This window comes from Copadichromis virginalis, linkage group LG14 (genome assembly GCF_057382275.1).
Source record: "Copadichromis virginalis isolate Kocher_CV1m ecotype Utaka linkage group LG14, C_Virginalis_male_GT1.1, whole genome shotgun sequence".
Classification (NCBI taxonomy): domain Eukaryota; kingdom Metazoa; phylum Chordata; class Actinopteri; order Cichliformes; family Cichlidae; genus Copadichromis; species Copadichromis virginalis.
The window spans coordinates 21,617,193-21,631,982 of record NC_140631.1 but is presented as its reverse complement, the minus strand read 5'-3'; the positions used below and the strand labels follow the sequence as shown (position 1 = coordinate 21,631,982).

At 40.3% G+C, this 14,790-nt stretch overlaps 1 protein-coding gene across 1 annotated transcript in view; it reads left to right on the top strand.

Moving 5' to 3' along the window:
• cwf19l2 (CWF19 like cell cycle control factor 2) overlaps positions 1 to 14,790 on the top strand; it is a 29,834-nt gene that overhangs the window by 4,393 nt on the left and 10,651 nt on the right. Inside the window, exons 6-13 of the mRNA XM_085429896.1 lie at positions 105 to 198; positions 2,824 to 2,939; positions 3,729 to 4,263; positions 5,618 to 5,822; positions 7,059 to 7,176; positions 8,395 to 8,496; positions 11,602 to 11,730; positions 12,235 to 12,372. Of these exons, the coding sequence (XP_085286022.1) occupies positions 105 to 198; positions 2,824 to 2,939; positions 3,729 to 4,263; positions 5,618 to 5,822; positions 7,059 to 7,176; positions 8,395 to 8,496; positions 11,602 to 11,730; positions 12,235 to 12,372 (1,437 nt within the window). The remainder of the gene's footprint in view (positions 1 to 104; positions 199 to 2,823; positions 2,940 to 3,728; positions 4,264 to 5,617; positions 5,823 to 7,058; positions 7,177 to 8,394; positions 8,497 to 11,601; positions 11,731 to 12,234; positions 12,373 to 14,790) is intronic.

The window sequence follows — 14,790 nt, the reverse complement described above, 5'->3', positions numbered from 1 at the left end:
GTGTGAGTGAGACGTTCGTTTGTCACCGCTTACTGTTTTTGTGCTCCTGTTGGATTATTTAAATGAATATAAGATATTCTTTTATGTGTGTTTATAATTCTTAGGCTGGTTTGCACAAATTAGAGCTAAACCCATACTGGAAAGATGGAGGAACTGGACTGCCCCCAGAGGAGATGACTGATTCTGCAGCAAGAAAAGGTAACATACTAGACTCTATTGAGTTTTCCAGTTTTATGATTGCGAAATGTAAACTATTCTTTGAGGATTTTTGTCTCATCTCCTCAGAATATAATTTGATTCTTAATTGTATTTGTTTGTTTCACTTTATCATCAGCGAACATGAATATCCATTAGTTATATTGGTTTAGATTGAAGTGCAGAGCAGCTTATACTCTGTACATAATTTAGAGTAACCTAACACTGAAAATCGTGTGCTACTCAGATGTTCCACCTGTTTGTCCCGTTTTCTGTCTTCTCTTGCTCATGTGACCTTGATTGTCATGTTTTCTCTTCCATCCTTCTCCCTTCTGCTGGGCTTCAGCTCAAGTAAATGAGACATTTGACAAATCCGTGGTTTACTATACTGCCCATTCGCTCAAATTGGTATTTGAAATGTTGGCTTTAAAATAAGTCCCTTAAATGTACATTGATTTTAAAACTGGGCCTACTTAGTAGTGTTGTCTTTGAGGTTATATCACACTTTTTTTCCTGTGTTTTCTCAGCTTCTCTTTTTATGTACTTTAAGGACCTTTGTTCATGTTGGCTTGGAAGTTGAGTTCCATATTTAATTCTCATCCTTTGAAGCAACTATCTTGATTTAGGAAAGATCTTGTACATACTGTTTTCGAGTATTGTAAATAAACGTACTAAATGATTTGTAAAATACTATGCGGGGGCTTTAACATCTTCCCTTCCTGCATGCCTTTTAATTGATGGATATTTTATTTGGATACTCTTACAATCTGAGGCCTCAGAGGAACATTCCTACTATTACAAATAGTGACCCTCTCAACCTAACATTTATATTTCACCCTGAACCTGCCCACATTGAAAAAGACTGATTTCTTTGAGCCACAGTCCTACTCAAGGGAGTTTCTGTAAGTTTGCATTGTTTTTTGGGAGGGTTTTTTATGTGTTTGTTTTTGTTTTTTAATTAGCCAGAGACTTTGCTGGTGTTCTGAATGTGCAGAAGAAGGTAGAATAAGATAAAAAGAAAATAATAAAAAGCATGTTTGTAGACAGAAAACAAAATTGGCCGTGTGACAGGAGAGGAAGAGAAAAGCAAGGCTTCTGAGTCGGGGATTTGGGAAAAGAAAGTGAGAGAGCTGCGTTAAGCTGACAAGCAAATTCAGATATGTACGCACGTGTCTGTGATCTCTATACCATAAGTGAAGCTCCCCTTGAGAGCTCGCATAGCCTCTTGTAAACTTGAATTGAAAGCAAAGCAAAATAGGATGAAACAAAAACAAATACATGGAGTATTCATGTTTAATTCAAATTTAGTGTGGTTGAGGAATGTTGTTCACCTCATTTCTCCACACTTTTTTAAAAGAGATAGACAGAAAAAAGACTGTAGTCTTATATTTGTACAGCGTGCTTTAAGGACGACAGAGTTTTAGCTTTTTGCTCTCCTCTCTTCAACTTTGAAGCAGATATTTAAGCAGTGGCATGCTCCCAAACACAAAGAAATAAAATGCTCATTGCTGACCTTGACCAGAGAGACATTTGGCTTTGGTCGGTGCATTCGTCATGTCGTATTGCTCTGGGAAGTTGGAAGGAACATTAACTTCCCATAGATTTGAGAAATGTGTTTATCTAGTTTTTTCCCACCTCCCTAATCCTGACCTTGGGTTCGTCTCTATTACTCTTCTTCTTTTTGCCTCAGCCTGGCTTTCTTATTTTGTTCACTCGCTTTTTGTGGATTTTTTTTCTTTGTACCTGGGATTAGGTGTTTGTTTTTGGTTTTGTTTTCTTTTGTTTCTATGATGGTGTGTGCAAAAAGTCCACTAGTGAAAGGCCACCTGGATCTACTGTAGAGTTTAATGTAGATAATGCTAGTTAATGTCTGGTACAGGGTTGTCAAACATAAGGCCTTCGGGCTAGAATCAGCCCAGCAAATACTCCAAATCGGCCCATCTTAAGAAAATGTGAAGGTGTGCATACATTTGTAACTTTTAAATGAAATTTATATTTTACAGTTTTTCCTGTTTCCTTTTTTTGTAGTTTTGCATCTGTACCCCACCACAGTGATGTTAAAATTCACAATCAAGATATGATTGAACTGCTTAAAATGAATTGGACAGACTAGCTTACTTTTAAATATCAGGATTATTTTTGAAGGAAAATCCTTTGCACCCAGTGACCATGTGAAATCTAGACCCCGTAGGCTTCACCAAACGTGTGTTTCCACCCTTGAGATGCTCCGCCTGTCCTTTACTGCAGTCACCTTCAGCTGCTGCTTGTTTGTGTCGTTTTTGTAGCATTTTGCATCAGCTCCAAATCTTTCATCTGTGTAATTTGCCATGAAACAAAGAGGGTAGAAGCCTCGCCATGAAACTGCTGTCAGTTATTTGTCCTAATGATTCTGAGCCTTTGAAAATGTGGGGACTGTGTATAAAAATGACTGCAGTTCCAAAACCGATTTGTAAAAATTTTGTAAAACCCTTTGAATTAAAGCAGAGAGCCTGCACTTAAATCACAGCCTTGGTTGTTTGATTTAATTTTGCCTCTGGCATACAGAGGCAAAATGTAAAAAAAATATGTTTATTAAAATAAATGTGTTATTCAAAAACCTAACTGTGTTTTCCCTGTGTATGCCTGCAGGCCCAGTAGTGAATGATGGTGGTCTGAGCTGGCTGAGGAAAAGCTACCAGAGGATGAAGGAGCAGGCAGAGAGGGAACAGCGCAGCCTCAGTGATGTGGTGGCTGAGAGATACGGAGTGAGAATTAACTTTTGCTGCTCTGACACATTCGCACACATACATGTGCACGTAACGGATGATGACGCTGCATAACAATTGAGATTTGGACATAAAAACATCGACTGACATTCACGTTTATCTTAGTAAGAAAGGCTTAACTGTCAAAGCAAATGCACTTAGAAGACGAGGATTTATGCACACATATTCCCTCACTACTGTGGGAGGAAAGAGACACCTTGGACACCTTGTTCTATTATTAATCTGTGTCTTTGCTGTTTGACATCACACACACACACACACACACACACACACACACACACAGTGCCTGGTGTCCTTTGTTGTGTCACTTTCAGCAGTTTCAGCGTTTGTGCATCTATTTATCAGCGCAGAAAAAATTCACTGTCAGAACATTGTGTGAATAGAGCGTGTGTGTTTTTCTGTGTGCATGACTTCTGTTTCCTTTGTCAAAACTTTGTCAGCAGCGCAGCTCTTGTTTCTTATAGTAACGCAGCTGACTTTCAGCTTAGTCAGGCAGCCAGAAAGCTGCTGCTTTTTTTTGCCTGATTCATGTTGAACTGCAGTAAAAATACCTTCAGAGTCACCTGCATCTGAGGCCAACAAAATTTTTACACATCAGAGTAGCCTGCTGGAAATTATACACCAGATACATTATGCATTCACTCTATTGTTTCCTGCCACTTTTTGTTTTATGTGCCTTAGGTCCAGAGTAAAGTTCAGGTATGTGATCTGAAGATCTGAACTGAGAACATTTGCCTTGTGGTGTTTTGTATTTCTGTCTTTTTATAGTCAATGGAAGAATTTCAGCAGAGACTTGATGAGGCTGAAGAAGCTATGTACGACCAGAAGAGAAGAGAAGGAGATGGCACAAGCAGAGGCGGGTGGAGGAAAGGAGAAGAGGAGTACAGGGAGAGGTGGAAGAGAAAGGATGAGGACGGGGAAGACAGAGATCGGTGGAGAAAAAATGAAAAGGACAAAGAATCGTCATCGGAAAGCCGAGAAAGATACCACGGTGGAAGGGGAGGGTATAGAGGAAGAGAGGAGGAGCGAGGTCGAGATGGAGACAGGTATAGAGAAAATGAAAAGGATAGAGAAAGGAACAGGAATAGAGACAGAGAAGGAGAGAGGGACAGGGATAGAGGACGAGGCAGAGATGCAAGCAGAGAGAAAGATGGGGATAGGTGTAGGGATGGAGAAAGAGAAAAAGGTAGGACTGATGCAGCAGCATCATCTTCTGGGCAAAGCTGGAATCAACGCTCCCTCACGCTTGGATCATTGCAAGGCCGCTTCCTCAAACCCTCAGAAGATGATGACAGTGGTGAAAGTGAGTTTGCGTCAAGACCTTTTCTTATATGTACAAAGAAGCATCAATATATTAATCCCATTTAGGGAACATTTGCTACATAATGCTACAGTCATTATAGGAAAAACAGCAATTGGAGATCATGACATGGCCATAAGAATTGTGACCATGCACTATTAATTTGTGATCTTATTCACTTTGCTTTGAAGACGGTGAACATGTCTGCGACCACTCGCAGTCAGCTGATGTTTACAAAGCAACTTGAGTGCATCGAGATGGCGTTAAAACTGTGATAAGACAGTCTGCTGTCAGTTTACAAGGTAGACGGTGGAAAAAAATGCTAATCTGTTGGCATCTACAAACAGAAATTCACATGCAGAGTCCAGCCAGAACCTCATAGATTTGAATTAGAAATTCAGAAATTCCTCCACAAATTCTGATGTAGTTGCTGTAGAATCACATTTAACCACAAAATGGCATATATGGTGTATAAATATGGAATATAAATCCCATATAAATATGGGATTATAACCAGAGTCATACAGTTGGCACCCATTTGAGTCAAGTCACCTCTTCAAATCAAATCAAATCACTTTTATTGTCACATCACATGTGCAGGTACATTGGTACAGCTCTTGCAAAGAGACGTATTGCAGATCTGCAGACCTTTGCTGAGAGTGATTGCAGTCAGTCTGAGTCGGACCGCGATTTTTTTCGGAGGCAGGTTTCCTCCCACCAGGCAACCTATACAATCAAAAGTGATCGCCAGAGGCTGAGGGTGCTGCCTCTGAGTGACTACTTGGCCATTATAACTGCTTGCGATCGGTCACTTGACGATGCAATCACTGGGTAATCAATTTTTGTTTTTCGGTTGTTTTTTTTTCCTTTTATTTTCTCCTTAGTCAAAAGGAGGTGGCCGTCTTATTTTTAATCCTGTGTGAGAAAACACCAAAACACCTTAACGTTGCTTCTTTCAATGTGGATAAGCAGCAGCTCCACTCTAAACCCCCTCCTGAACGAGTGAACTCCTCCTCCTATGCTAAAGTCCATCCACCCTTCGACGAAAGCTCATTTTCCACACTTGTGTCTGTGATCTCATTCTTTTGCCTTTAAAAATTAACAATAATAATGTCAATAAAAATGTCAGCCCAAGGTTAACAAATTTATGAAGTTTCTCAGCAACGATGCTTCATCTGGCGGCACATGGCTACATAACATTTAGGACACTACTATTTACCATCATTGGGCATCAGTTACAATGATTGCAATTAGTCTGCGACTGGTACGTTTGGTACCGACTAGTGACAGAAGAGACGATTAGTCATCTTGTCAACTATTTGTGCACGTCCCTAATCTTTAGTTCGTTCCTCTCCAGCTCCTCAGCGTCTTCCTCCTCCTGCACGACCATCCAAAGGGTTCCTGAAACCCAGCTCTGATGATGAAGACTCCAGCAGAGCTCCAGCCTGGAAGAAGAGCAGCAGTCCTGCCTGTGAATCTGACACCTCTGATAAACCACAACAGGAACACAAGAGAGATGCTGAGAAGACTGTAACTGTTCCTCAACCTGCTGCACCACCAAGGTTTAAAGTTTTTTAAAAATTATTTTAATGCATAAAAACCAAAACTTTCTATGATGTTAAACTGCATAAAGCTGCAATAGGTGCAATTTATAAACATTCTCATATTTTTCTCTCCTACATGCTAGCTTACCTAATAATATCTTAACCACTGTTGCATATGAACAGACAGACTAAGCTCTAAGCTTAGCCAGTTGTCTTTTATCTATGCTGTTTTTTGTTTGTTTGTTTTTTTGCTGTATCTAAAACTGTAAATGGCCCCTGCAGCGGAGTTTCTGCCACAATGCTGTTTGCTCCATGTTTCTGGTGTCGGACATCAGTCACTTTGTGAAAGCATTTGTTATGAGCTCCTTCACACAGCGTTTCCCAGTAGTCAGACTGATGCAGTTTAGCTAATTCCACCATGCCCCCTGCAAGTCTTCTTTTTAAAAAAAAAAAAAAAAAGAATTTCCGTCTCTCTTATTCGCCTCTGTATTATACATACATACATACTAATCTCAGACAAAACCTTTTTAGAACAGGGTTTTCAGCATAACCTTGCGTTTCTAACACCGAAATGTTTAATTTATTTTGCAATTTGTGAGACAAACATTATGAAGAATTTAAAAATAACTGCAGTAACTTCAAGTCCAACATGGTCCTTTGTTGTAGGCCAGATGTTGGAGTATCAGTGCTATGTAAAGGCTTCACAGTTGTTCTGTTTTGCCTCATTAAGCTGAGTTGTTTGGGTAAAACGGCACTCAGAACCCCTGCAGCATGAAATGAGTCTACAGTGTGGCAGCAGCATGAAATGATGCTCTGAGAAGTGTAATAGCCTAGAACGACGCTTCCCAGGCTGCAGAGCTAATCCTTCAAGGCAAGGATGTAATGATCTCTGGAGGGCTCAAAGACTCAAATGATTCATAGCACATAAACGCAGAAGCAAACAACTATATGGTTAAAATTAAAACCTTCACAAATACATTTCCAATTAGAAGATAAAGCCTCTTATCAGGGTGGCATCATTGTGTCTTTGAAAGCGGCCGTTTGGAAGGTGGAGTACGGAAAAGTCTAAAGGAAAAGAGGAACACCGTTCAAGTGAATTTTTATTTTTTAAACTTAATGGACAATTTAATTTTGCAGGTTTCTATTTAGAGTTATGAATTTGACATATAGTAAATCGGTGACATGTTTTAAATTTTCCTTTTCACCTCTTTGTTTTAGTGCACCCTTCAGTCTCTCCTCTGTGTGTTTACCTAGGGCTGAGAGCGAAGGCGAGGAAGAAGAAGAGGAGGAGGAAGAGGTTCCACTGTTGTCAGAGGAGGAGCTGAACAAACTAGGGTCCAAGCTAATAAAGGCAGAGATCATGGGCAATACGGTGAGGCAGTTATTTATTACTGCTGACCTTCTGTCAACCTGTTTTAACTCGGGCATTAATTTCCTCCAAAGCAGCAAAATATGTTGAACTGCACTACATTCAGGAGGGCCCAAGACTAGACCTGTTACTCCTTCACACCAAAAGGACCCAGTTGAGGTGGACACCACCTGGGTGAGGTGTTTCAGTCCACCTGGGAGAGGCCCTGGGGCAGAACAAGGGGAAGCACTGGGGAGAACGTGACTCACGGCTGGCCTGGGAATGTCTTCCTAGAACAGCTGGAGAACGATGTCTGTTAGAGCTTAGAGACTTCTTAGACTGCTGCCCCAACACCTGGACCTGGATTAGTGGCAGCAGATGGATTGATGGATACAGAAACGCCTTTAGAACTGACTGTATGCTACAAACATCATTCATAACGGAACATTGTCCGGTTTAATGCAACCTCCGGTTTTGACACAGAGTTGAAAAATCCTCTGGTATTGTGGCAATTCAGTATTCAGTTTGATTAATCGGTTGTATAGTACAATAGTCTCAGATGATCAATAGCATATAAACACACATGGATATGACTACATGAATAAGTCAGAATTTGTTGATGTGAAAAAACCTCTAAAGTTCATATTTGTTGTGAAATCCAGAGTTAAGTTGTTCGGCTTTGTGGGAGAGTTGATATTGATTTGCCTTTCCTCGGCACATATGCTTCAACTCTCATCTTTGGATGGATTTAACAGCACATCAGGGGATCTGTTAATTTATAGCATTCATTGATCCGCGCACTCGAGCCTTCCTCTGTCTGTTTTCCTGTGTCGATTCTAAGAGTGCTATGGGATTTCTTCTGGTGCGTGTCAGAGCTGCCTGTTACAGTGTTACCATCCTGGCTATAATCACCTCCCTACATGATAAAGCAATCAAACTATGTCTATGTTTGCACACCTGTGTTCCATAAGTGCAGTTCACAGTCACACACTTGGCTTTAATGAAGGTATCAGTGCACTACACTCACCTCCCACTTTATTAGGAAATCTTACTAAACTGTGGGGACTTCCTTCTCTTGTTTATACTCACCTGATCAGGTCTGAAAGGATCTTTGATTGGTCAAGGTCTCCTGTCTTGGGAAAGTTTTCTCTAAAGCTTTAAACTTATGTTATATATGAACATTGTGTTCTTTGTGTTATAACTAAATTTCTGTTTTTGTGTGTGTGTCTGTGTGTGATTTAGGCCGTCATTGAGAAGCTGAAATCACAACTGGAAGCAGCTCATAAAGCCAAAGAGAAACATGCTGCCAGGAAGAAGCTACAAGAAGCAGCCAAATCAAACCAGGTCTGTAGATACTTTACAAAGTCACCATCTAACTTTATCTAACTAGTTATTGAAAAGGGAGACAGAATATTAAAAACACCTCTCAATAACACAAGATGACCATGAAGCTGTGCGGTTGGTTACAGGGTTGTTCTCAATGCGGTTTGCTTTTCGTGCGAAAAGCCGTGTAGCATTCCTAAATGACACAAAGATGGTCGAACAAGACAGAGAACAAAACATTTTTATTTTTCACAAAAAGGAAAACGTGTTTTTGTACGTTTCTTTATTCCCAGCTTTAGAAACTGTCCCTAAAGATACCTTCCAGATCACAGAAGTCTGACCATGTCAGCTTCACATCCGAGTCACTCAATTTTTGTGTTACGACAGCAGCCTTAGTGGGTCAGACCTAAAAACATTTACGTATCACTTTTAGTGTGACATAAGACTAATCCACATCTATTAATGCATAGATATGTATAAGATTATGACCTCCAAGGGAATGGAGGAACCCCCACCTCCCCACCCCACCCCCCTAAAAAAAAACACATCCAGAAATTTTGTTTTGAAATCTGTAAGACTATGCAGACAGGAATGAGCCATGCAGCTGTGGAAAGATGCAAAGGAGGCTCAGAATGACTTCCTTAGAGAAGTTTTGAGCCGGATGTCTGTTTTTAGCAGCATTCTCACATATTTATATCCAGCACCCAATGTTGCACACTCACCGTGGCTTTCTCACTTGTTAGTATATCTAAATGAAAGCATGAAGAACAACAATGTAGCAGTGACCTGTTTCTAAATGATAGAATAACAGCATTTTAGCAAAAGTGATAAGGCCAGCACTGTTACACATCCTGTATCTGAAAGGGTGAAAGGGCTGATATATACAGGACTAAACGTGTCCTGTGTATATAACACACACACACACACACACACACACACACACACACACCTTCAGATGTAAGTGAACTCTGCTGTCATGGGGGACTGCTTGTAAAAATAATTTATTTGTTTGAAGTCGTGTTTCTGTTCAGCTCTTACGTCGCGCTGTCTGGAAACTGCTCCTGTTCAGCCGCTTCACCAGATTCCTAATGAGACACAAATGTCTTGTAGTGTGCTGACGCACTCTCCTATCAGAGGTCAGGATAAGTGTGCATGATGTATGTATGTGTATATGTTTGAAATAAGAGAACACCAGTGGGGCCAAGTGAAAGGGGCCGGATGCATGTGCTACCATGTCTGTGTCCATAGCGCAGACAATTCAGTCCTCTAACGTCAGGGCACTGCTTCTTCTCTACTTACTGTCTTACTAATGTCTTTTCTGGCTTCACACGCAGCTGGATACCCAGACAAATGGTTGCATATTTCTTAGATGAGCAGACGCTCAACAACTTTATAAAGACATGAAAAACAGTGTGATTATTCCTATAATCTGTAGATCATTATTTGTAGGTTAGGCCAGATTTATCCCCAAGAAAGGCTTCCCTGTCCAAATGAAAGGACTAGAATGAAATACCTGGTAAGGGTTCAGGGAAAATGTAATAATTCTTAGGTTTTAGTGCACTTATCAGCCGAGAGGTACTTCAGCACTGTAAAGATGAAGTGGTTTTGATTTGCACTCATTTGAGATCCTTCCAGTTTGTGTTGTTATAGAAGGCAGTTGGCTTCTTTTCAGTGTTCAGTGTTTTGACTCTTGTTGAATGTCTGGCTTGTATTTAGTGTTTTTTTTTTGCAATGTGTGGAGACTTAAGGCCGTACTATAGTGACTAACGTGGAGGAAATATTCTCTTCTATTATTTAGATTTTTGTCTTCTCACCCATAGAGATGGGAATCACCAGGCACACCACAGTAGAATATTACACAATACTTCACTGCTCACATAAGATTATTGCAATTTTTGACATTTTGTGAGATGCTGAGTTTTGCAATAACAGATATTGTGATTTATCACATTTTTCAACTGGAAATTATCTCCTTAAAGTTAAACTTTGTCATATCTTTTAATTCAATAAGATAAAGTTATCCTACTCTTGAAATGAAATCGTCAAGTATACCAACACTGTGACTGAAACCTGCCATAAATGTTGCTTCGAGACAGTCGGTCTGCGATCGCTGTGATACGTGATCGAATGGGTTCAAGCTAACAATCTGTTTCTGATCGGAAAATCCTAAAAACCGAGTAGAGCCAAGCTGAGCAGGTGCTAGTTGAAAAGAAGCTTTTGTCACCACATGTTGCAATCGGTAGATGCAAAGAAGATGCTGTCTTATTTTGACCCACGTGACTGAGGCATTGGATGCTCTGAAATAGGAAGTAGCTTTGTCAAGCTTGGTGCGCCCAGTGTTGGATGTTTTTTTTGTTGAGATGTAAGTTTGCTCATCTAACATTACTGCAGGATTTGCGTGCATGAGGCCAGCCCTGTTGTTCATAGTAGTCCCAGAGTATTTTAATGTATTTAATAAAGTATCTGTATTTTGTGTGCCTCTGTTGATAAAATGATACAATATCGCCATGTATCCCCACCCTGACCACCCAGTTTTCATTTTCATGTGGCGTCCTCTCATCTTCTTTGTTCTTCTTTCCCGTCTGCCTGTCAAAACTTTAAAACTTTAATTAAACTGCAGTTACACACGTCTTTCCTTCTGTATTGATCGAATCAAACTGATAACTCTCACCAAAGTAAAGATTAGGAGAGTATACGTAAAATATGGAGATGTTAGTCCTGTGTTTTATTCAGAATGATATGAAAGCTCAAGTCCAGCCCTTTCAAGCCATTTAAAATTTCACTGCAAGTAGGATGTATTTTTATTCTGAAGGAGCCCAGATTATTAGTTGAAACTCAGCTGCTTCCTCTGTCTCGACAGCCTGTGAAATCTGACAGATCCACAAACATTAGATCCATCCTCCTCCTCTGCAGTGATCTGAGTGATGAGACTGAAAACGTCACCTTGCTAGTACATTTCAAATAGTTTTCTTTTTTAAAATATCATCAAAACTTGTTTTTAAAATTACCTTTCTTGTTACAGTTTGTGGTTGTTGAATGGTTAAAGGTTGAGCGCCTGCACAGATATAATTTTGTGTATTTACAGAATTAAATAGACCTTAAAATTACCCACTTGATTTGTTTCAGGCCTCAGATGGGACCAGTGAAGACCGGGAAATCCTGCTGTTCAGAACAGATGAGTCAGGTCGGGCCTGGCCTGTCAATGCCCCATCTGGACCTCAGGAACAGCACGGAGGACGGCGAAAGAAGAAACCGGTAAGGAAAGAAAAATTATGTAATGCAAGAAATTAGATAAATAATCTATTTGTTGTATCAGCTTGCCAACGCTTGGGGGGAAGGGAAAAAAAAAAAGACTGAGAGGGTCCTGGGCATTGATGCAACAGAGGTGTTGAGAGATGGGGAGCTAATAAGAGGCTTGTATCCAGCTATTTGACTTCTTTTTTTTGTGATATTCATCGTGTGTGAAAAGACAACAAGCACCTGCCTCTGAGCTGAAACTTGTATACAAGAAACAAAGCCCTCAGTTTATGGTCATTATAAATTTATAGAGCAGTCTAGTCTCCTTTATTCTTCCTGATTCTTTTTTTCTGTCCACTGTCTCGCACCTCCTGTCAAATATATGATTTCAGATGTTTTGAATAGACTTTAATCTTCTGGGAGTGCTTATTTTAAACATCACACCCAATTTCCAGTGATTTCAAAAAAATCTTGTCTCTCTTTGCTTCTTTTTCATACTACTGTCTTTCTGTCTCGTTTCAGATCGAGACGCATGTTGACGGTGAGCGTGTCCGTTACTTCCAAGATGATGACAATGTCGGTCTAAAGGAGATGGTGAGAAGGGAGAAGATGAGCTCTGCACAGGATCAGAATGCCCTTTACTCTCGTATGGCTGCCAAGGTAAGAAGACATTTCACCATAATTGTGCAATATCTTTATTTAACTTCTGAAATGCTTATTTATTTACAATATAAATCGTATAATCTCTTTTTTTTTTAGTGTTTAGGTTTGAACACAAGCCGACTAACACAGAGAAAAGCTAAAAATCAGCCCAAAGAGACTTCGAAGCAATCGCTACTGCTGTTGTACTGTAGAACCATTTGTAGGGAAAAATGGAGGCTACAGTGCTAAAAGCCTGATCAGGTTCAGGCTGTGAGGATGGGGTTGGCATGCACTCAGGCTTAACATTGCTCTGGATACCTTGTTAACTTTGTGTTAGCATGTTGTTTGTGCAGATGCTTTCAAAGACCGTATGTTGTGTTAGCAGTATAATGCAATTTTTTCCTGTCCTGGATGCAGATTGCGCTTTACCGTTTCACTCTTGTCCTTCTACGCAATTAAAAATAAAGGTTATGTCCATTTCCCCACTCCTCAGAACTTGTATATTTCCACCATTTTCTACAAACTCAAATCAGCTGATTGTAGTATCAACTGATCAGGGCGCACACCTGGTAATATGCAGCCACTGCATCTCCAAAAGACTGGAAACTTTCACATTGGAGCTTTGTTCTGCAGTGCGTAATATTCATGTCAGTGTCTTCTCGACATTGTATTTGCTTTGTTACTCAGGACAGCAAAAAATTAGTTGATTAAAAAAATTAATGAAAACCTCAACCAAGTTTTATCCCTGCAGGACCAATGAGGCGCATCTTTTACACCTTTTCTTTGTTTTGTTTTTAATTTAAATTTCCTCATGTTTGCGAACAAACAGGGCTCCTGTCCACAGTCCTGAAACAACAGCTAAGCAGTGTGCGGTATCCCTGCCACTATATTATTTTATATTTTATCTAGGAAACAGAAATAAAGGAGGCAAAAGTAGGTTTTTATATTAATTAAGGACATAGTGGATCCAAACAAACAAAAGCCGGTTTCAATCTTGGGGGCTGGTCTTGAGTCACATTGTAGTGGATACATGGAAAAGCTCTCTGGTTCGAGTTAAGTTAAGGAGCAGATACAAACCCATCGGGGGTCACAAGGCGGTGTGCTGCCAGAAGCTGGTCTCAAACCTGGATAAATGGCAGGTTTGCATCAGGAGGTGAATCTGCTGTAAAATCTGTGCCAGTCCGACTGCTCTGGCTACTCCCTTTGGAAATAAAGGGAGTAGTCGAAAGCTGCTTCTTTGAGTCTGAGTTCTTTGAGTTCATACATGCTGTCAGGGATGGGTTTTGTTCTTCTCCCATTTCAGACTGGGTTCATACACTGAAAAAATGTAAGCAATCAATGAACCTTGACAAATGCAGGGCATATTGATTTTGGTCTGCTTATACCCCTGGCAGCAGGTAAGATCAGCAACACACAAACTTGAAGATAGTGGACACAAAATATGGCAAAACTAACTATGTATGCATGTTAATGGGAAAGATTACCCCCCTTTTTTTCTGTCACACTTCTCTGAGGAAAACGGCAGCATTTAAAATTTGCACCGTCACATCAGTGTTTGGTTCGATGTCATTATTGGTTTCTCTCCACTACTAGCTGTCTCTGTGAGACTCTCTCAGCCACTGTGTGGTTGAAATAGACACACAGCAGAAGATGAGTTCTGACAGGTTGCGGTGCGTGTGTCAGTCTATCAGCAGCTTTGCAGCCCGCACTTTATCATGAGCCAAGACACATTTTCCTCTTTCCTCCTTCTCATGTTTTTTTAGCTGTTTGCTTCTTCTCTTGGTGCAGGTTGGAAAATGATAAGAACCTGTGCAGAAGTCATAGAGTGTGTGTATGTGTGTGTGTGTGTGTGTGTGAGAGAGAGAGAGCAAAGCGTTAATAAACAAAAGGATGGAGGAGTTGCTATGGAAATTAAAAAAAAACCACACACTTAAGCTCTGTCCACATTTTTCCTCGTCTCTGCCTTTCTTACTCGTTTACGTTCTCTTGCTGTCTCAGTCACTCAGCCTCACTTATATATTCACTACACATATGTGTGTCTAAAATCTCACACGCACAGACACGTTCTGCACCTACAAAGAGTGACACTAAAAATACATCTACAGTTACCATGGCAGGACTTCTATAAATACTGCTAATCACAGCTATAGATTGATGATTTACAAAGAGAAAGACAAACTCTCTATTCTCTCTTGATATCACACTCTGCTTCCCTCTTCGGCCCTTCCTTCTTATCTTTTCTGCTTTATCTATAATTATCCGTCTAAGCCTTTTATCCGCTTGTCCGTGTTTTTCTCAGTTTTATTTAACTCTTCTCCGTCTTCCTCTCTTCTCCCTCCAATTCTCACCAAGCCAGTCGTATGACTTCAAACGTGTTGGTTACATTTTCCAAAAAGCATAGGTGCTTGTTTGTAAATGTGGGTTTTTGTATGCAGA